Raw genomic sequence first — 23,659 nt, forward strand, 5'->3', positions numbered from 1 at the left:
CTCCTTGCCTGGAAGCTACCTCGTTTTCTCCTACGGGCTCAGAGGCCGTAGGTGGCACATTAGTTCCTTTGCTGTTTCTTTGTCTTGGAGGCATTCTCTGTGAAGGGGTTGCTTCTTCCTTCTTCTTTGCCCAGTCCCCAGTGAAGTCGCCAAAATGTGAGAGTGCCCTTTTTTCGTGACACTCAGGCCCAAGGATCCTAGGCCTAAATGAAAAGGAGGATTTGGTGGACCGGGCCTTGACTCACCGCAGCTAACGAGCTGTTTAAGAATCAAGTGAAATGCAGAGAATACTCCTGACAATACAAACAAAATGACAAACAAGGATATCGTAGAATGCCAAAAATTAACAAGGTAAATTTAGGAGGAAAGAAACAGGATTAACTAAGCGATAAAAATTAGTGCTGTGGGGATCCTGGGAAATATGAAGCAAAGTTTCATTAATGCATTGTTTGTTTGATTACAAAAAGCTCACTAGGACGTGCTACAAGGTTCAATCAAGCTCAAAAATTGCAGTCTTGAATGACTATTTCAGCCTTCAAAACTTGCAAAGTTTGATTCTCGTTGAATCCGAGTATGTGCAATAGTGGCTTTTACAGGATACCGGGAAGCAATATTTTGTTTTCCCTTAATATTTTCTCTTCACTCTTGATTTTCTCTGATAGTTCTTTCTCTAGAGAATTTCTTCTTTCTTTCTCACTTTTTTCGCTGCCCCCTTCTTCGCAACCCATCCCCTCCTTTTATAATGGAGTTTTCTGGGCTTCCCGGGGAACCATTGGTTCCCCTGTTTTGTTCTTTTGCGAACAGAGTATGTCTTGTCCCTGTTGTCTCGGTAAGTCCCTTTTTCCGTTTCTTCTCATTCTTTCCTTCTCTCAGTTCTGATTCTTTTGAAAGCTTCTGGTTGGCCATCTTCTTTGGGAGTGCTGAGGTATGCCCTTCTCGGCATCCTCACTTCTAGCGCCTTCTATCTTTCCTATTTGGGCGGAATCCTGTTCTGCCTTTTTAAAAATCATTTGTTATCATTCTTCTTCCCTGTCTTGGTTCCCCGAGGCTTCTTCTGTCTGTGCCATGAGAGGTCGCTCGCGCTCTTTTTTACTTTTGTTTTCTTGTTTTCTTTTTTTCTGTCTTCTTTCTATCGAGCTGTCCCAGTCTTCCTTTTTTCTTTGTGCCTGAAGGGATCCGCGCCTATTGATGGTTCCTGAGGATCCTTGCTTCTTATACTTTGCCGTGGTCTTCTCTCTTTTTTTTCTTTGGATGCTTCTCTTTTCTGGGCTTCGGGATCCTCTGGGCCTTTCTTTTATTCCCTCATGGGTCTCCTGTATAATCCCTTTGGACTTAGCTTGAGTTTTCCTTCTGGGCTTAACTCACTCTTTTTGGGCTTAACTTATTCTTCTTGGGCTTATTTTACTATGATCTTTTTCAGACCTCAACAAGCATTATAGGCCGATTTCACAGAAAATTCACCTGAGGGATTCAAGCACCAAAAAACTTGATCATTGACTGATTGTTGAGAGAGGTGAATGTTGAGGATTCTATTGACTGTTGCTGGCTCAAAAAGATCTGAAAGTAAACCCCTATCCCATTGTCTTGAGTCCTGATCCACCAAATCAACCACTAAATAAGCTTCTCGGGTAGCACCATTTTGAACGTGAGGGGTTAAGCTAGGATCATTTGGAATCCATGGGTCTTCCCATATCCAAGTGTTCAAACCATTACCTATCCTGTGGCATAGTCCCTTTTTAATCACTTCTCTACCACCGAAAATACTTTGACAAGACCATGACGCTGCTTTTGGCACAGACATTCTCATAAACTTTTTACTTCTTACATATTTCTTATTGAACACTCTGACCCACATCTTATCAACATTGCTTGCAACCTCCCAAGTCATTTTAGCTACTAAGGCTTTGTTCATATCTTCTGTTTTCTTGATGCCAAGCCCACCAACACATTTTGGGGTGCAAAAAAAATCCTAACTCTTGAGGCAGCAACCCTTTTTATTTTCCTCTTTAAAACCCCACCAGAAATTTCTATTCATGGCATCCAATTTCTTACAAGCTTGTTTTGGAAGGAGTAGTGATGAAGCTTGATAGGATGGAACAGAGGAAGCCACAGAAGAAATTAGAGTAGTTCTACCTGCTTGAGATAGAGTCTTCATCTTCCAACCCTGCAACCTTTGCCTCACTTTATTAATAATCTCCTCAAAAGCAGCTCTCTTGTCTTTACCTGAAGCCATAGGAATGCCCAGGTATTTTTCTTTTCTATTGGACCACTGTATTCCAATATAATTTGCCAACTGAATTCTTACTCCTTGGTTCACATTTTTGTTGAAAATTATCACTGACTTCCAAAAATTCACCTTTTGACCAGACCAATCAGAATAAGTGCCTATACATGCTTTGATACTCCTCATGTTCTCCACATCTGCTTGAGCAAATATAAACAAATCATCTGCAAATTGGAGATGGGTAATTGGCATTAGATCAGGAGCTAATTTATATCCAATAATTTTGTTATTTACTGCTTCTCTCTCAATAAGTCTAGCAAGGAAATCACCTTGTCTCAACCCTCTCTTAGGCTTGAAGAAGCTAAAAGGGCTACCATTAAGAAGAATTGAAAATGATGTTGTAGTAACACACTGCATTACACACTGAATCCATATACTTGGAAACCCAAAACCATGAAGAACTTTCTCGAGGAAACACCACTCCAATCGATCATACGCTTTCTCCATATCAATTTTTAAACCCATCCAACCTTTATTCCCCCTTTTCTTCTTCATGTCATGGATAATTTCTTGAGCCAAAAAGGTATTCCCTTGAATTTTCCTTCCTGGAATAAAGGCTGTTTGCCATGGAGAAATTAGCTTAGGAAGAACCAGCTTTAATCTATTGGCCAACAACTTGGATATGATCTTATACAAAACATTACATAAACTTATTGGTCTGAATTGGGAAACCATTGCAGCATTATTCCCTTTAGGAATGAGAACAATGAAGGAATGGTTTATTTCTCTCAACATGTACCCCCTTTGAAAAAAGATAGAAATAGCTTCAATAACATCACCTCCTATTATATTCCAGTAAAACTTGTAGAAGTGGGCTGACATTCCATCTGGGCCTGGTGCCTTATTAGAATTCATGCTGAAGACAACATCTTTAATCTCCTTTGGAGTTGGGATTTTTGTAAGCATCTGAATATCCTCCTCAGATAAGCTTGGACATAGCAAATTTTCCATGTTATCAGGGATTGAGGGGTTAGACGTTTCAAATAGATTTCTAAAAACACTTTCAAAGCATCTTCCAATCTCCTCTCTCCCCGAGACCCAAGAACCTTGCTGGTTTTTGATAAAATCAATTGCATTCTTGCGCCTTTTGATTATGGTGGTGAGATGGAAGAATTTGGTATTTAGATCAGCTGCTGACAGCCACTTTATTCTAGCCTTTTGCCTCCATAAAGTTTCCTCCCTTTGGAGCCATTCTTGAAGCTCCATATTAATGCCCGCTTCTTTACTTAAATTTTCTTGAGTTGGATCTTCACCTTGAATACATCTCAGATTCTCCCAACATTTCTTAATGTTTTGATGAATATTCCCAAACCACTCCCTATTCCATATTCTGAATTCTTTTTTCGCCTCTTTGAGGTTTTGGCAAACTTTAAACAACGGGGAACCTTGAAAATAACATTCCAAGCTTTCTCAACTACAAACCAACTAGACTCATCCCTGGTCCACACCTCTTCAAATTTAAAAGGCCGTTTAACCGATCGCTGCTCTCCTTCAGTAAATAAAACTATGGGGGAATGATCAGAGCTTGAAGAAGGTAAATTAAGTATAACAGCTCTTGGAAAAATCAACCTCCATCTATCATTCGCAAATGCTCTATCCAACCTTTCTTTAATATTTGCTAATCCCTCCCTCCCATTAGACCAAGTATAAGGATTGCCCGAGAAATTAATGTCAATGAGCCCATTTTTTTCAATTACCTCATTTGGGCCACCACTAGATGAGCTAGCCACCGGTTTATCCCCTTTTTTATCCGTCTGGGAGAAAACATGATTGAAATCTCCAATACATAACCAACCTCCCCCAAAAGCCTCACCAACCTTTTCTATTGCTTTCCAAAAGGGACCTCTATTATTCCTATTTGGAGGGCCATACACAAAAGAAATAAGCCATGGCTCATTCAAAGGGTCTGAGAAAACCAAACCATTAATCATATTACAACATTTGAAAGTAATTTCTATATCAACACCATTTTTCCAACCCACCACAAGCCCACCTTTCTTTCCTCTAGGATCAACAGAATCTATATTATAGAAACCCAAAGACTTCAAAAAACTACTGCATTTACTAATGGGAATTTTTGTTTCAGATAAGAAAATCACATCAGACCCAATATCCCTTATTAAGGCTCGGAGAGTCCTTTTTGTCGTGGCCCGAGCCGAGCCAAGCCACGACAATTCCAAGATAGAGTAATCATGGCTACATTGGGGGCATGTGTAGGCCCGCCTCCTCAGCCATTTTGGATTTAAGGGATTCATCATCAATCACAGAAACAGGATCAACAAAATTTACCTCAAGGGAAGAATTACAGGGCACAAGAGCTGCATGTTCTCTGGCAAGTTCCTTAATCTTCTTCTTTCTGTGAGCCTTGAGAGCCTTGACCCTCCCCGTGGTTTTCATTTGGCTTATTTGATTAAAAACATTGGGCTGTGACTCTAATTTGAGAAGGCCGGAGCCCACTTTGGTCAGTTTAAGAGCTCTCAAATTAGCTGGACTCTCCTCTTCCTCCAATTTCCTTTTCCCACAATTAAATACCTCTATTTGACTTAACTCCATGTTACTTTGGGCCTTAGATGACTCCAGAACTGATTTCTCACCTTCATTGTAATATGTTGTCCATGACAGCACATTATTTTGGGCCTTAAAAAGCCCAATAAGCAAAGAAGGGTCACTAGGACCCGAATCACCCAATGGAGGTTGATATTATTTGGATGGGGATAATTCTTGTTGTATTCTAGAGCCTTTAGAATTTGTACTGGACATTGATTGAGTTGATAGGATTGGTTTTGTTACAACTGGACAGTCAGTTTCCATGGGGGAAAGTGGGATTTTATTTGTGGGTTCAGAGCTATTTGGATGAGTATCTGGTTGGGATGTGGTGGGATAGTTAGGGACGTTGCTTAGAAAGATGTGTTTTGAAGCGATAGAATCAGCCACATTTCCGAATCTTGCCAAATTGTACCTCGAACTCACTGCCTGAGATTCCTTGATTCCCACATCTTGCAGTGCGTGAACTCTACTCTCTTCTTGCTCTTGGGTACCTGCCTCCTTCCTTCTCACATCATCCTCTTCACTAGCTTGATTACTATCAGCTATGAACTCCACCCACCTTGAACCTCTATTACTAGCTGCTTTTGCCTTTAGCCATGGCCCAAATCCAAATGGTTCCTTGGAATTTGATTTCACCTCTGCATCTGCCCAAAGGCATCTTGCTTTTAAATGACCCAACCTTCCACATCTGAAACAAAATTCTGCAATTCTCTCATATTTAAACCGAATCCACAGATTCGGTTGTGTGTTTTTGTCCAGAAAAAAACCACTCAACAGAGGATCCTCCACCTTTAGCTCAACCTTCACCCTTAAAAATTTGCTCATACACACACCCCCACTACTAGTAAAATCCACCTCTAACACTTCTCCCACTAGAGCACCAATCTCCTCAGCATTTTCCTTCGACATATACTCAATGGGGAGACCGTGTATTTGAACCCATAAAAGGATACTTGAAAAATCCAAATCATCAACTGCCATATTTTGATGCCATTGTTTAAGGATAAGAGGAAACTCTTCAATATTCCAAGGCCCCAGCTCTAGGATCCTCTTCTTATCACCTTCACAAGCAAACTTGAACACAAAAATATTTTCCTTTAGATCTACAATCTGCACACCCTTGGAAGTCCTCCATACTTTCAAAATAATAGCCTTCACTGCATTTTTGTTGATGTTTCTGTCTGCGAGGAGCTTTCCTACCAGGCCTGTACTGAATAGTTCTTCAACAGCCTTTTCACTAGCTTTTAACTTCACAGCTTTAGCCGTGCATCTGAGTTTCTTTGTTTTATCTGTTAAAACTTCCACCGACATTGACTGGTCTTCCATAGAGATAATAAAGTGGTTAACGGGTGGAGCCCCTTGCCCACTAGCACAATAGACTTTTTGCAAGAAAAAGGGAATAAATTTAGGGATGGAAAAGGGTTTTGCCGATTAGGTAACGGTAATAACTATGGTCAGAAATTAGCACCAAGGACCTTGATGGTCAACGTAGTAGGTGGAGAAAGAAAAAAGGGGGATTGTTTGATAAGATATAATAAAGAAGAGAAGAAGCTAGTAGGAGATGATGAAAAAGGGGATGGCTACAGATGAAGAAAAGTAACAGATGAGAAAAGAGAACAGAAAACCTTAGTTGCCCTTGCAACTAGCCACTGCAGATAACCCCTACATAATAACATAAATAATTTAGAAATTATCATTGAGATTATTATTCAATACTCAAATATGGGATGAACAGAACTTGGCCGAGGTGGCCTAATTTCAGAGTCTGGTTTTAACACGACTTTGTTCATCACAATGACAATTATAACCTTGCCCATTTGTGCAAGTTACACCACTCCTAGTAGCTCTCTAGAGTCTGGCCCACTGACATATTTAACTCAATTGAGATTTTAACTCTTTTGAGTCGGAAGTCAAACTTAATACGCTTTTCCTTCAGTGGCTGCTCAGATTGTAAAAACTCTAGGGACTTTCAATCTCAGCTCTTGTAGGTATGTGCTGCTTATATTTTGATCATGATCTACTTTACCATCTTTTGAGTAGTAATGAATGTTAATACTTTAATGGGTCATCATGCTTTTTATTGGTGTTGATTGCTTTGAAGTGATTTCAGGCATTTACCTGGTTTTGATTCTGCTTATGTAAGTACCATGTTGAATCTTATGCTCTGCAGTACTTTGTAGACCATGAAATAAACACGGAAAAGAAGAAGAAAAAAAAAAAAGTTTTCTGGGATATCTTACCAATCCATATGAATATGTATATGTGAATATTTTCAATATTGTAGATTGACTTGCTTAAAATGGTGGTGACTGGTGAGGAATGGCCAATAGCCAGTACATAGTATGTGAATGGCTTTGATTATGATTCATCAAAGTCATACTACTTTGTGCAAGAAATTTAGAGTTGCTTGGGAACCCAACTTTGTCCCAAGCTGGCCTGTGGCTATATCATAATATAAGCAAGGCCAAGCAAAATTTTTAAGGCCTAAAACCGGAGTATCACGTTTTTTAAGAAATTCTTGCCATTGTTGATACTATCATAATCAATGTCTTTATACGGTGTAGTCTATTCAGAATGCATCTAGTATTAAATCACTGGAAAGTAATCCATCTATTAATGCTCATGTATCCAGGATAATGGAGGGTGAACCCGTTAATGTTAACGAGTTTCAAGAATTGGCTAGGCAAGCTCTTCCAAAAATGTATTATGACTTCTTTTCTGGGGGAGCTGAGGATCAATACACCCTAAAAGAGAATGTGGAAGCATTTCGCAGAATAACGTATGCTGCTGCTAATTCAGTTGGTGATTTTTGCTGTAAACTGGCTACAATAATTTCCTGATCACTTTCCACTGCTTCTCAGGTTCCGGCCTAGAATTCTTGTAGATGTAAGCAGAATAAATTTGTCAACTACTGTACTAGGTTACAAAATCTCAGCACCAATCATGGTAGCTCCAACTGGAATGCATAAGTTAGCACATCCAGAAGGTCCAAATCTTCTTGGAAGAGTTCTCAGTCTCAGTTGAAATTTGTTTGGATTCTTATTTACTTGCTCATTGTGATTATTCTAGGGGAGATCGCCACAGCCAGAGCAGCAGCTGCATCTAATACTATAATGGTATTAATTTTTAAATATGGAGCTAATTTTCTTGCTCAGTTTCATGAATTGTAAGTTATTTTTCATTGCAGGTTCTGTCCTCCGTGTCTTCCTGCACTATAGAGGAGGTTGCTTCCAGCTGCAATGCCATTCGGTTTTTTCAATTATATGTATTCAATCCTTCTTTAGCTCTTATAATTTCATTTATGAAATGTATATTTCTTTAGCAGCAACACTTTCTTTTGGTTGCTTTCTTTGTCTGTGTATTGGTGATCCTGTTGTTAGCAAGTCACACCGTAATCTGATATTCGTCTGGGAATAGGTACATAAGAACCGAGATGTAGCAGCTCAGCTAGTTCAGAGAGCTGAAAGAAATGGATACAAGGCTATTGTGCTGACAGTTGATGTTCCCATGCTTGGTCGAAGGGAGGCAGACATAAAGAACAAGTAGATATTATCTCCTTTTTTTTTTTTCCAACACTAATCATTTTATTCCCTTCACAGTTGGGTATAAAGTTCTCCATGAAATGGTATTTATGTTCATTTCATGCTAACAGAATAGGCTTGATCTTATATCTTATTTGAAATATGACTGTAATAAGTTCTGCAGGATGATTGTACCGCCGTTACCGCTGTTAAAGAATATTGAGGGCATTGTATCAACTGAAGTGGACAATGTGAGTGAAATTGTGTAACTCCCAATTGCCACATTGAAATGTGCCAGATGCATTGAATTTAAAAAAATGGACACATGTATGCATGTTAACTGAAGTTTTCATCTTATTTTTAAAATTTTAAACCTAAAGCTTTTATTGTTACTCACTGAATCAATTTTTCTGCAGGATGAAGGTTCAATTTTAGAAGGTTTTGTCAAAGGGGCCCTTGATGCTTCTTTGTGTTGGAGGGTATAAACAAGTAACCTATTCTGCTTACCTTTTAATGTGCTGTTGCAAAAATGTTTGAAAGATTTTACTTGGAAAATAGTTTCTTTTCCCCTTCTGCATAAATTTTCAAAACTAGTTGTTTTACTCATTATAACACTTATTTTAGCATTATGTGTTTTAGTTGGTGCTTTTATAATGTAAAGGTTGAGGCATAAGATACCATTGGAAGTGCCTATATGGTTTCACTTTTTATTTTGCTTGCTGAGGGTGTGTGCAAGGGCCATGGTTTCTTACATTCTTATGAGTTTAACTATAGCATCACAACATACACAGGACATAGGATGGTTAAGATCTATAACAAACTTGCCAATTCTAATCAAGGGAGTACTCACTCGGGAAGATGGTAGGATCTCTATCTTATGATATTTGCATCTCATCATTATTATACTGTCACTATTATTACTCATGAAGATGGCAAAGACAAGCTTTATTACTGATTTTCACATCTCTATTTTGCATCTTCCCTATTTTTTCCTTCCCTTAGTAACAGGAAGAACGTTCTCTGCCTTTGAAACTTTAAACTTTCAATGAAAATTTCAGTTAATCATCCTTTTTATCTTTGGAATTTCAAGTATAGGAGGCCTGTTAATCATCCCAATTGTGTATTTTTTTCTCACAATTACCTCCTCTATCTGCTCTGTCAAACATTTTTATGTAAATCACTTTAAATTCTGCATCTTTTCACGCTCTTGATAATTTACTCAAATCCTTAAATGTGATGGTTGCTTTACTTTCTGTTCAACATTCAAATATCCTAAACATTTGATGTACTGCCATGGGCAGCAATAAAGGCGACAGAAGTAGGTGTTGCTGGGATTGTTGTCTCTAATCATGGGGCTCGCCAGCTTGATTACACTCCTGCTACTATTACTGTTCTGGAAGAGGTGAGGTTTTATCTCTACGGCTTAGCATAAGAATATTATTCTCATTGGGTGTGTAGGCGTAAACACAGATTCTACATTTTGCATCTCTGTGCTCCTCCTTTAATATAGATGTTAATAGTATTAGGGTTTAGTGAAGTTTTGTACTTCTGTACGAGGTAATGTCGTAGCTAGACATCCTTAACATTCAAATTTGTATGAAATTTTAGCAATTTAATACAAGACACATACATGGCCATGCATTCCTGCACAGGACTTTTCTGTCTGGATTTGTGTAGAGTTACACTATGCTCTTTGGCATGCCAAAGTTCAATCATCAATTGTGGATATTTAGGCATCTTGTGGTTACAGGTGGTTCATGCTGTTGGAGGGAAAGTTCCTGTGTTCCTTGATGGAGGAGTGCGGCGAGGAACAGATGTCTTCAAGGCATTAGCCCTTGGTGCACGAGCCGTCCTTGTAAGCTCTCCACTCCAAACTATTGAATTCATGTAACTAACTTATGAATCTTCTCTTACACCATTTCTTCACATGCAATGTCCGCCATGTGGTTGCTATATAAAGAGAACAAGTAGTATTTTTTGGTCATGCGCTTTTGTAATTGTTTTTATGTGAGTTTCAACTGTCAATGAATGTCAGTGAATCCAACTGATGCCTTTTTGGGAAGTAGCTCTATCGTACTCTGCTTCTAGATTGCCATTTTTTTTTCAACTTATTGTCTAATTTCCATCTAACTTGCATGTGCAAATAAAAAACTTTTAAGTTGCTCAAGATAAATACCTAGATCATTGAAACACTTTGAGAGTGCTGGATATAATTGTAGGAGTGACACGCCTTGGCAGTGTTAATCCTCAACACTCAATTTTTGCTTCTCTCTCCATCCCAAAGTCAATGCTGATATTTAAAAACCTCTTAAAATATTATGATTCTTGGTCAAAGCTCTCTAAACTCTATTGTAATCTATATATTTATTATTGCAGATTGGAAGGCCTGTTGTCTATGGGTTGGCAGCAAAGGGGGAATATGGGGTGAGAAAAGTCATGCATATGCTGAAGGATGAGCTTGAGCTCACCATGGCACTGTCTGGCTGTCCTAGTGTGAAAGATATTACTAGAAGCCATGTGAGGACAGAGCATGAAAAAATCCATTCAATGCTCTAATAAAATATTTGTAGCATTAGGACAATGTCCTAATGAAAAATGATTCAGATCATCAATAATACCTTATACATTTGTAATTACATTGTTAACAATAAGTCACCGTGAATAGGTGTGGAATATGTTGAAATTTCCTCAATGATCAAGTTGGCATGTAGATAGTGGAATGGGACCATGACTACTATCTTCTGCCATATGTATGTCTTTTGTATAAATAAATGTGGTTCTATATGTGGAACCTTGAAGTCCATGTTAATGATATGGGTTCAGAACCCATTGTATTCTCCTACTCTTAAATTGTACTAGGAGTTTAAGGAACGATATTTTCTACTTTTCTATCAGTAGATCTTTGTAAGTTCTACAGAATAAAACAAAAAAAATGCAAGCTCAAGCTCATACCCTGAGAAATTTTTCCATAAACCCGGGTAGAAGGATATGAGTCTCAAAGTTATTGATTGAAAAATACATTTTGAAATGGGGGACTTTTTTTTTTCCTTAAATTCTAATAAGTGGTAAAGACAAATCATGGTAGATTGGTAGCATGGTAGTGAGAGAATTTCAGTGGCAATGCTGAATTCACTTCTGGCTTGGAGCTTTTAATGCTGTTTAATGTGATGGAGCCAAGCTTGATGAGAAGAGAGATGGGCTCATTGATGCATGAGTGTTGCCAAAAAATAGAGCAGGCATTAGAAAAAAGAAACCTCAAGTACCTGTTTATAACTATCAAATTATCAACAACAACAACAAAAACTGATTGAAAGTGGAGAATTATTGCCAAAGTCAGCAACTACTTCCACCACATATCTTTAACTTGGAAAGCCTTGAATTAGTATTGTTGTGATAAGTAAGATGGCCCACGGTTCTTTGTTTCCTTTTGCAGTCTTTTAGTCTTTACCAATAAATGTAAAATATAGAAACAATCCATAGCATGGATCAATAATAGTGACTGCTCCGGAAAGAGAGAATGATGAAACAAGGGGTTTCATGGAGGAGATCTTGCAACTTTTGAGTCTGGGATTCTATCTTCAACTCTCATCTGGTGTCAATTAATAAATGTTGAGGGTCCTTTTTTTCACGTTTTACGCCTAGCCATGTGTCTTGCATCTATTAGACATCTTTTAGTCTAGGCTTTTTCTAAGGAAGTCAGGTCTGACATCTTCGTGGCATAGGCTTTAGGGTCCCATTTTTCCATTGCCAGTATGTGCACAAGCATTAAATCTGGTCCAAGAAGCTCTGCTGCAAAATGAGCTTATTCTCCTCTTCTACTACCGCATAAGGGGCTGTTCTCCACTTTCGGCAGAAGGAACATTATTGTGCTGTTAAAGTGAACTTTTCACTGCTTTCTGCAAAGGGAATGTTACATTTTCTACTGAGGCTTTCTCCACTTTCTGCAAAAGGAACAGTACTCTGCTTTCCATTGAGGCTCTCCACTTTCTGCTTCTTTACTATTGCCAGTCTACACAAAAAGACACTATAGCCTAAAGAAAGTTCTCATCCAACAAATGTTAGTTCGCAACATGTTAGCATACATACTCATAAATATACAAATACATATATATTTATATATATACTTCGTAAAATGGGTTAGCACAAATATAAACATAATGCTTTCTTCAGAATGACAAAGGCCAAAAAGGTCTTAGCTCCAACTCCCATAACCTTATTGCTTAAGATTAGCTCAAAGCTTTGGAGTTTGGAACAGGAGTCAGATTGGCTGTGAAGCTCAAAAGAGGAGTGTCTTTTTTGGTAGAGAGGAAGTACTTTAGTGGTGCATGCAAAACTATTTTGCTAAGGGGTTTTTTCTACTATTTCAAAACTACTTTGCTGCTATTTTTCTCTACTAATGCCTATGACTTTCTTTGTTGTTGTTGTTGTTGTTTTCTTTGTTCTGAAGGGACCACGGCCGAATACCAAAAACCAAATACTCTCTTTCCAGTCCTGGGATGCGAAGGAGTAGGACTCATCATTTTCTTCACACTGCTCAATGTCCGAAATTACGGAATGGTTTTACTTACCTTTGTGTTCTGCGACTCTATTTGTTCTCCCTTCTTTTTTTCACAAGAGTGCTCAGAGCCTCCAATTCTCCTATATAAATAATTTGGGCTTCCTAGGCTTATTTCAATTTTTTGGGTTGTTCTGCAGCAAACCCTTTTTCTTTGGTTACTTAGCTAGCCTGGTTAGGATGTGGATCTAATAGCAAGTCCTTTAGGTCCTTTCTTCCTTGCTTTTCATGGGCTTTTCCCCAGTGGGCTTGGGGCTTTATTTGCTGACGCATGTTAAAAATGGGCACTAACAAAAAGAAACAAATAAAGAAAGAAATGCTTTTTCCATCATGATTGCATTGCCAGTTGCCACTAATTATAAGCAATCATGCTACGTGAATGAAAATGTACAGGCCACCACAAAGCTCTTGTTTTGAAAATATACAGGCCAAATAAGGCACTGTACTTTAACACAGGCTGTCCTGTGTTCCTTAATGGAGGAGTGCGGCGAGGAACAGATGTCTTCAAGGCATTAGCCCTTGGTGCACAAGCCGTCCTTGTAAGCTCTCCACCCCAAACTAACTTATGAATCTTCTCTTACATTATTTCTTCACATGAAATGTCAACCATGTATTTTCTATTTAAAGTGAACAAGTAGTATTTTTCAATCATGTACTTGTGTAATTGCTGTTATGTGAGTTTCAAATGTCAGTAGATGCATGGGCGGCTCCACATTAAGCCTAGGGGGTTCAAATGAACCCCCTGAGCTAGCCCAAAAAATATATATTATAATGTAATTTTTTTTTTTTTTACCTCTTAAATAAAAAGTTGAACACCTTAGCTCTAAAAATTTGTTAAACACAATTGAAATAAGTTTGAATATGATGCCCTTACCAATATCTTGCCTTTTTAAACACACAAAAAAGTCCAATAACAAACTAATTTGATCTTTTTTTTTTTCCTTTTTTCTTTTATCTTTTTGCAAAAAAAGCCCAACAGCGAAAGTATAAATTTGTTAATCTTAATTCTTAAACGTTATAAAAAGCTCATAGATCTTAAAAAATTTGAAATCAATCAATCAAATGGGAGATTAGTGGATGAATAATTGTTTGGATGTGTACATTAAAAAAAATGTAACTGATAGAATTTATAATGAAGATATAATGCAACGATTTCAAAATATAAAATCTCATAGAAGGTAATTGTAAAACTTCTTGTATTTGGGTTTTTTTTTTTTGTAATGCCAATATATTCAAGTTTGTTTTTGTTTTAGATTTTATATAATTTATGTTTCTCATTGAACCCCCTAAAAAATAATCCTATAGCCACCATTGAGTAGATGTCTGTGAAGCCAACTAATGCCATGCAGCTCTATCCTACTCAGAAACTAGATTGTCATTTATTTTTCAACTTATTGTTTGATTTGAGTGGCACCTCAACTAATTTCCGTCTAATTGCATGTGAGTATAAAAAACTTGTAAGTTGCTCTAGATATATACATAGATCTCCATAAAAAAAGCCCAAACTCATTCACCCTATGGGCAAAATCCAAAAAGCCCAACAAAACCCTCTAAAAGCCCGTTGCTACACGGCACTCTAAAGCCCGTTGCTGCTCGGCACTCTAAGAGCCTGTTGCTACATGACACCTTTAAAACCTGTTACTACACGGCACCTCTAAAGCATGTTGCTATATGACACCCTAAAGCCCGTTACTACACGACACTCTTACTAAGTTCGTTGCTACACGGCAATATTTTTACAAAATCTCAAAAAGCACAAATAATATTTTGGCACCTATTCATAAAGCCCAAATAATATTTTGGCACCTATTTATAAAGTCCAAATAACATTTTGGCACCTATTCATAAAGCCTAAATAATATTTTGGCACCTATTTATAAAGCCCAAGTAATATTTTGGCACCTATTTATAAAAAAGCCCAATACTCTTTTGGCAACTATTTACCAAAAGCCCAAGTACTATTTCAGCACCTATTTATAAAAGCCCAATATTATTTTGGCATCTTTTACAAAAATCCAAGACTATTGGGAAAATAATTATTCTATTAAAGCCCAAATATCATTTGGCAAAAACAATTACATTATGCTCAAAACCCAAAACTATTCCTTGACAAAAAAATATTTTCATATATTAAGTGTGTGTTTGGATAGGGATGAAAAATGAAAATTATTTCACTATTCAGCTTATTTTTGCTACTATTCGTGGGCTCCACTACACTTTTTGGCACTAATCATGGGCCCCACTGTACTATTTCAATTAACTTTTATCTTTATGTACAATACTTTCAGTAATAATTTTTCAGTTTCAGCAAAATAAGCAATATCCAATCCAAACACACCCTAAAGCCCCTAACTTATGCAAAGCATAAAACTACTTATGATACATTACTACTTCTTCTACAAAAACTATGGAACTATACTTATTTTTCCATAAAAAAACTCTAATTATGAAAGCCCATGTATGTCACCCATGGCAAAACTATTTATTTTGTAGGGATGAACAAGCCCAAGAGAGTTCAGCAACAAGGGCCAACTGAGACAGCCAAGCCCTTGTGCTAATCCCAACAACCAAAGTCCCCTTGACCAACAAAAATAGTTAGACTAACCACCAGCCAAGTTTCAGCACAACTGAATTGACAACTGGGGCCCATCACATCATTTTCAGCATGTCATATCGGGGTAGAAGAGGACATGTGTCCAACTAAGCCTACACCTTCCTAGGCAAGTTGATTTTCATAATTACTGATGTGACATAAGGCTGGGATGACTAGACACAAGACTGAGGAGCTGATGCCAGCCATTCTCTCCCTCTTCTCCAACACAAACAGTCAAGGAATAGGGGGCAGCCATGAAAGCTTCTGGAATAGCTTGAAAACAATTCACTATTATGCCAAAAACGTGTACTTTCTGGTTCATGGACCAAGCACATGAATCCAAGTGGGAAAACTTAGGAAAATGTGGTTTGGAGGGCACTAAAGGGATCTCTAGCAGAGTTCCCAGCAAAGGGCTCCAAGATTGACACCTGGCTTAGGGTAACACAATTTTCCCTAGGGAGCTTTGATTCTAGCAGCAGATAACCAAGATCATTAGCCTAATACATGCTCTAATCCCATTAGCTGAGGACAATTAGCATTTAATACTAAGCCGGAGCTCCAGCTACTATTACCCAAAATAGCAAAGGACATTCTAAAGCTGAACTTACCATTCTTGGCCAAATCCTATGAATGATTTTCCAAGGATTTTCTAAAGATTGAGGTTGATTTGGCAGAGATTATTTGCTAATCACCCCCTAAAACTCAACTATAAATAGAAGCTCTCCACCAACACTCCAACACACACCAATAGAGAAGAACCCTCTCATAAACTTCTCTGAAAAATTATTAGGTACTCTCGGAATATCATAAATCCGTACTCCCTCCTCTCACAAGAATGGTAGGTCCCACCATGAATTTAATTAGTGAGACTCACCATTCATGTGAGAGGAGGGAGTATGCATTTATGGTACTCCGGGAGTATACAATAATTTCCCAACTTCTCTATTTTCCTCTCCCTCTAATTTTCTTTAAGCTCTTAGTGAGGTTCTGAGCCTCTAAGTTCTTAGTTTCAAACTTAGAAACTAAGCTCTTCAGCCCCTAGCTCACAAATATCCCTCACACCTCTACTTATAAGCTCTTATCCATCCCCATCATAAAGCCCCAGCAGCTTTACTAAACACACACTCTCTCTCACTATTCATAATGACCTTCACTACTCACTACATATACTATACCCATGAGCATACCCTAGTATCATAATGATCTTGTTGCGCTAGCTAGAATTTCTCTCTCTCCCTTCATCTCACTCCAAGTTTTCTCCATTGCTTGTTATAATGGAACCCACAGTGTTTGTTTATTCATTTACTATTGAAGGTTATGATGTAATTGTTATTATAGAGTTTTCCCCTCATATTGTTGTATTAGAGGACTTTTTCTCATTGGAACCTATGGATGATGATTTTGGAGATGTAGACACTCTCCTTAATTTGTGAAATAGTTAACGGCTGGAGGTTTATTTGGTACTGTCTCATTTTACCGTTGGAATACTTTACCGCTGGAATAGTTTATCCCTGGAATATTTTACTACTGGGATATTTTAATACTAGGCTATTTCTCTAGTGCAATATGTTTTTCTGTTGTGTTGACGTGTCTGTTGTAGGAAATATTTTTGGGCCATCTCATAATCCTTATCAGTCCCAACCTAGGCTTAAGGCATAAAACAAGGTGAATTCTTTAAATCTTCACCGACAGCCTTTGGGCCATGCTTCAAGCCCATCGTCGAGTTTCAGTTTAGGCCCCTAACCCAACACAAATCTCATTTGTCGAAAGGAAGACTTTTTCACCCCTGACAATGCACTAATAAAATATTGGAGCATTAAGACAATGTCCTGAAGAAAATTGATTCAAATTATTGACCATGAATAGGTGTGGAATATGTTGAGATTTCTTCAATGATCAAGTTGGCATGTAGATAGTGAAATGGTACCATGAATACTATCTTTTGCCTTATCTATTTCTGTTTTATAAATAAGTGAGGTTGTTATATATGTGGAACCTTTTGGTCCATGTTAGAGATAAAGGTTCAGAGCACAACCCCATTGTATTATCCTACTCTTAATTTAAACTAAAAATGCAAATTTCATTTAAACTAGAAATTTAATTTCTCAATTCTCATAGTTTTGTGCATTTTATTTTTTCTTAACCAAACACAAAAATAAGCTGGAGCTTCCTAAATCTCAGATTAAATCAAATTCTCTTCTCCTCTCTCTCTCTCTGAGCTAGTCCACAGCTACCATAAGCCACCACCAGCTATGGTTTTTCTCCGAACCTCTATCCTCACGATCTCACTCTCTCTAATTCATCGTGTCGAATCGATTTCTCCAACTCTCTCTCAGCGTCCTTCTTCGCTCCACTACTCCGGTCACTAGAGGTCCGATCTTGTCACCTCAGGATCAACATCACCGCACGCGGAGCTCTGTCGTTTGATCGGGACATATAGGTCACAGATCGGTTGGTGTTGGTCACAATCTCTCTGACTTGGGTTTGTTTTTCCATGTGAGTGTTGGCTTGTTTTAAATTTCTAGGTTTGTTTTTTTATGTGGGTTTGATGATTTTTCTGGGTTTATGGGTTTGATTTGTTGGAGGTTTTGATGGAGGATGGTGTTTGGATGGAAAATGGGAACATCACCGATGGTGGCCGTGGCATGCATCAAGAAGAGAATCCATTGCCTATGAGTGGGTATCTAGGTTTGTTTGAAACTTGCATGAGTGGGTATCTGGGTTTGTTTGAGACTTGTGTGACTAAGTTGGTTCAAATTTGGGTATCCTTGCTCTTGTTTTGGGTTTGTTTGTGTTTTTGTTTTTTTGGAGAGATCGTGGAGTTGTTTGTTTTTATGGGATTTTTTGTTTCATGTTTCTGAAGAAAAATTTTAGGTTTATGGGTTTGCTAGAGATTGAATTGGTTACTGGTTTATGAGTTTATTTCTTCAATTTATTTATGGTTTGGTTTGGTTTTTTGGATTTATTTCTTGTTTTTCTAGATTTAATGGAGTAGATTTGGTTGCTGGATTCGGATTTGAGGTTTGCTAGAGATTGATTTATTTCATAGATTTAGGAAGAACATAAAAAACAACTTCAATTCTTATGAAAAAATAATGAAAGTATAAATAAAAAAATAAATAAAAAATTTTTGTTTTTTAATTTATTTTCTTTTCTGGTTTAAATTTTCTAAAATGGCTTTAAAAAAAAATTAAAATGTGATGTGACATATAAAAATGCCAAATAAAATTTTTTAATAATATTTTAATCGCCACATTAGCGCCACATCAGCTAGTAGGGTGTTCCATATGTCACCTAGGACTTTGCCGTTAGGGCACTAACGGTTGGGACAAAAACGAGATCGCTTTTTTTTTTTTTTTTTTTTTTTTAGGGACTAAAAGTGGTGATAAAAGATAGGGACCAAAGTTGAAATCATGTGAAAATGTAGGAATGAAAATGTGGTTTTCGCCTTTTTTATTTTCAAAAAATTTTACAAGCATAAAAAATATAAGAAGAAAATATAATTACATGGTAAAATTGTTAAAATTCACGTGTAATAAAAAGATATTGAGGGAGTTGTAGCCTTAGGCTACAACCAAATTTGTAGCCAAACTTTGCCCTATTTTTTTTTTATTTCTTACAATATTATTAATTCTTACTTTTTAATATAACTAATTCATCCCAAGTGTGCTAGTGATACTACAAATTTTACCATATAAGTTGATGTTGCAAGATATTAGTGGGCTAATTATTCAAACCAAGATGCAAAGGAAGACTTGAAAATATGGAAGAAAGATACTATTGGAGTGCACCGATATAGTGCAGGCCAAGGACCCTTTGATGGTTAAGTCAGAAATTCTCTAAAGATCTCCAAGAACTCTAAAGGTATCAGAGTTAAGATTTTTCACTTGTACCTTAAAATTGAGCAAGTTTTGGCCTTTATATAGGAGACCTTGAGTGGGTCTCCTTGTTTTATGCCACTCTCCTCATGGGAGACATATTGGCTGAGTGGAGGTAGTGGGAGAGAATTACGGGAAATTTGCTCCCACTTTCTAAAGTAGTGGAATTGCGAGATAAATTCTATTTGTGACATACATGTGATTAAATTTATCTAAGAGTGTGTTTGTTTGGAGATGAAACAGGGTGGATGAAAAACTTTAAAGAGGAAATGGGAAGAAAAACATTTTTTGAGTGTGTTAGGTTAGGTAAAGAGGAAGGAAAATAAATGGTGGGTCCCAGATGTTTTCTCCTTGGGCCCACCAAAATATTTCCCCCCCAAAATAGAGAGAAAACTGAGTAGGGATGAATTTTTTCTTAATTTACAAAAATGCCCATGTGCACATCCTTCAAGTTGCCTTTATTTTTTTTTCTTCTCCACTGGGCCATATGTTGTCCTTTTCTTTTCTTTTTTTCTTTTTTTCACTGGGCAATACTGTTACCCTTTTTTTTTCTGGGTTGTTGCCTAGGGCCTAGCATACCTCTTTCTTTTTCTTTTTTTCACTGGGCATTACCGTTACCCTTCTTCTTCTTCGTCTTCTTCTTCCTTTTTTTTTTTTTTTTCCTAAGTAGTAACATTGCCTCTTTTTTTTTTCTTTGAGACATTATTTTTATTTTTTAATAAATTTGGGTGATTGCTTTTTTTATTTTTTTTTTGGTGTGGTTATTTGTTACTTTTTTGTTTTAATTAAGCATCATTCTTTAAAAATGGTATATGAGTAAATTTGTTCAAATTCATTTTTTCTATCCTTCCACTTTTCCACTCCCAACGAAACAAAAAAGAGAAAAAATAAAATATTTTATATTCTCCTACTTTCCATCCTCCCACCATTTTCTATCCTCCCACTTTTTCACTCCTTCAACCAAACGGTCCCTAAGTGTTGAATGGCAATTCTTGTGGACGAGTACTATAGATGGACAACTAGAACACCTTGGACAGTTTGCTATGGTCTTATAGTGGAAGTAGGTGACGTTCTTCTAGTATGGACAGTCTGACAAACGTTGGCAACCCCATAGACAAGTCATTTTATTCCACATCATACGTTTTGTAAACTTATTATGTGTCACCAATAACAAATATTCAAACATTCATTTATTATATTGATTAAGTGGCATCAATCATAATCTTGTCATATCAGTTTGTAAGTTTTTTATTATAAAATTTGCAGTAACTTTATCATTTTTCATCCATATAATGGTGATTGGGTTGGATTTTGTAAAGTTGTAATTCAACTATTTTGTGTTGGCTTTAATTCCCTGCCAAATTTGATTGTAATTTATTCAATCTTACTTCCCTGTATTTATGTGGGTTTTTAATTGTAAGAGTCAAGTGTGAGAAAGTATGAAGACTCAAGCTTAAAATGATGAACAAGTGGATTTCGCAAGTGCCTCACGAAAAGCTATCCCACAAAAAAGCCACTTGTACAGCACATGACTAGAAGGCGAAAAGTCATGTCAGCCTGGAGGATTTCGCGAGTGTCTCACAAGTAAGGCCTTCTCGCGAAATACTCGCAAAACATTCTTGTCGAACCATGAGCTATGCCATTCCACCTCAAAACCAATTGATAATGAGGAAGACACTTAAATCTTTTATGGCATTCGATATCACACCACACGGGTTTATTTTTAGAGTGGTTGTTGGGAGTCAAATTGTGGTCCCCTCAACAATCCCTCTCTCACAATGACACTCCTGTGACTTGAACCCATGACCTTGGCTTTGATACCATTTGTCGGACCATGAGCTAAGTCATTCTACCTCAAAACTAATTGGTGATAAGGAAGACACACTCAAATCTTTTATGACATTCGACACAACGCCACGTGGGCCTGTTTTTAAAGTGGTTGTAGGGAGTCAAATTGTGGCCCCCCCAACAATCTGTTTGGCAAAATGTCACGTTTTGTTTTACCAAGTCTTTACCCACATTATATATATCCTCATTACTCACAAATTGTAATGAGTGCTTTTCAGAAAGAAAACCCTAGAAACACACTTGAGAGTTAAAGATTGTCATACCTACAATCATCTACACATTTCCTTGTAGTTTTCCTCTACTCCTACCTCTCCATCTCTAAATCCTTGAGAGGTTGATAACTCAAACACTTACCACACCTAATCTGAGTGTTAAGTGAGGTTTTGGTGCTGCTAAAAAGCATTGATTCATTGGCAAATGCAATCGGGCTGAATTGCGGGATCCGGGAAAGCTAGAGAAGACAAGGTTCCAAGAAGCCAGTTGATAGTAGGAGCTTGGAAGGCTCAAGTACATTGGGTAGACTAGGCTTGGAGGGTCTTTTGTTATTTGTGTACTCCAACTTTATTCTCTAGTGGATCGATTTCGACTTGAAGGGTCGCGGAGAGATTTTTCGCCAAGTTCTTCGGTTTTCTCTTCAATAACACAACTCGGTGTTATCTTGTGCTTGCATCTCTCTTCCCTACTCTTTAAGCTTATCTTTTATTGTTGATATTGGATGAATATGGCTTACGGTAGTTTTATCAGTTGTTTGCGCTCAATTACTCTTATTCAGCACTTAGTTTAAGTTAGAGTAAAATCAATCTAGCCTTTTTTTTTATTGGGGATCTAAAAAAGCTCTTGTGTTTTTCACACAAATCCGAGTTTTCAAATTTCTATTAATTCATAATTTTTTTTTGGATAAAATGTTAAATTATTTCAAATTTTAATGCAAAAACTTACAAACTGATGGGACAATAAGGTGTCACTTCAAAAAGGAATAAATGAGTATTAAATTACTTCTTATAATTTGTGAACATATCAATTTATAAAACCTATGAAATAAAACTTGTAATATATTAGTATAATTCTAATATTTTGGGCTTTCTTAATTAGAGCATTCACACCCGAGTGTCTAAATATATACTCATTTTACCATCTAAAAAAACTATTTTATTTACTTTACCAACTCATTTTACAATTTACACTACATCCCAATTCTTATTTTTCACATCCAAAAAAAACTATTTATTTTATTATTCATTTATCTCTCTCCTCCTCTCTGACTCCTTCTATCCATCTCTCTATTTTCCTCTAAAGCAACCCTGCCATATCAAACCACATTAAACCACCACCACAATCCCAATCGACCGCCACAAACACAAATCAAAATAACCAACCACCACTAGATCAAAACCCAAAATAAATATAGACCATAGGAACAAGCCACACCAAATCAACCCAACCCAAACCCAAATCAAACTATCACCACTACCACTAGAACCCATTGCAAACCTACAACCAAAGCCACCAGCCATCCCTGAACAAACCACTAGAACCCCTGATCTCCTTTGTGTTTTGAAATTGTTATATTTTTTCTTTTATTTGATTTTATAAATGTTATTATTTTGCATTATAAAAATAGTATATACGAATATAGTTTTTTTTCTTTTTGATAATCATATAAACAAATATAGTATTCTATTACAAAGCATGACTGTGATAATTTGGCATTTGATACTATATCTTTTAACATTCTCTTGAAAAAATGGATACTCTCTCTCTCTCTCTCTCTCTCTCTCTCTCTCTTGATTTTTTATTATTTCTTGCCTCTACTTTAGGTTGATGAAACATGTGTTTTTTTTTTTAAACTCTATTTTAGGTTAATACGTTTTGGTGTTGTATTTTTGAGTTTTGCAACACAATTAGTCTCTCTCCCTCTTATAACTTTGGTTTGATTTTTGTTTGAGTTAATACTTAACTATTTGGAAGTGAGAATTTGAATTTCTATAAAAACACAATATTAGTTGTAGAAAAAATAATTGGAAAATCGTAGCACACTATAACATAATTTCAAAGAATATAGACCATCTCATAAAAGAATAATATCAATAAAAAAAACTACACTAAAGATAATAGAATGATATATTGGTAGAGATAGAAAGATGAAAAATAATTTTAGAAATTTTTTAATTTTTAGGAAAAATAAATTATCTTCATGAAATTTTAGAGAACAAATTATACATTACACCACAATTATAAAATAATTACATGTTTGATCTATTTAGACCCCTTTTAAATCATATTAGTATATGAATTAGCTAAGTAGTTACTTAGGTTAATTATGAGATCTAGGTTAAACACATGCAAACATATTACTTAGTACAGAAAATTAAAGAAGATAGTAATATGATGACCTAGGAAAACCAATGAAACCAACTGTTTCAAAATAAAAAT

General features: G+C 36.7%; 2 protein-coding genes across 5 annotated transcripts in view; one reads left to right on the forward strand and one right to left on the reverse strand.

Moving 5' to 3' along the window:
• Window positions 1–1,423: 1,423 nt before the first annotated feature.
• Window positions 1,424–1,888, reverse strand: LOC126727684 (uncharacterized). The gene has a single exon (XM_050433611.1). It carries the CDS (start codon window positions 1,886–1,888, stop codon window positions 1,424–1,426), a length of 465 nt encoding a protein of 154 aa, XP_050289568.1.
• A 4,665-nt stretch (window positions 1,889–6,553) lies between these two features.
• LOC126724841 (peroxisomal (S)-2-hydroxyacid oxidase GLO4-like) overlaps window positions 6,554–23,659 on the forward strand; it is a 104,203-nt gene continuing 87,097 nt past the window's right edge. The window contains exons 1-12 of one of the 4 annotated variants that reach the window (XM_050429250.1): window positions 6,609–6,819; window positions 7,464–7,610; window positions 7,693–7,817; window positions 7,901–7,947; window positions 8,019–8,096; window positions 8,249–8,373; window positions 8,537–8,603; window positions 8,769–8,831; window positions 9,144–9,213; window positions 9,654–9,754; window positions 10,103–10,207; window positions 10,729–11,155. In XM_050429250.1, the coding sequence (XP_050285207.1) occupies window positions 7,468–7,610; window positions 7,693–7,817; window positions 7,901–7,947; window positions 8,019–8,096; window positions 8,249–8,373; window positions 8,537–8,603; window positions 8,769–8,831; window positions 9,144–9,213; window positions 9,654–9,754; window positions 10,103–10,207; window positions 10,729–10,908 (1,104 nt within the window). In that variant the 5' untranslated portion in view covers window positions 6,609–6,819; window positions 7,464–7,467 and the 3' untranslated portion in view covers window positions 10,909–11,155. The other 3 variants (XM_050429244.1, XM_050429246.1, XM_050429255.1) reach the window with 3 other exon arrangements.

This window comes from Quercus robur, chromosome 5 (assembly GCF_932294415.1).
Source record: "Quercus robur chromosome 5, dhQueRobu3.1, whole genome shotgun sequence".
In the NCBI taxonomy this organism is placed as follows: domain Eukaryota; kingdom Viridiplantae; phylum Streptophyta; class Magnoliopsida; order Fagales; family Fagaceae; genus Quercus; species Quercus robur.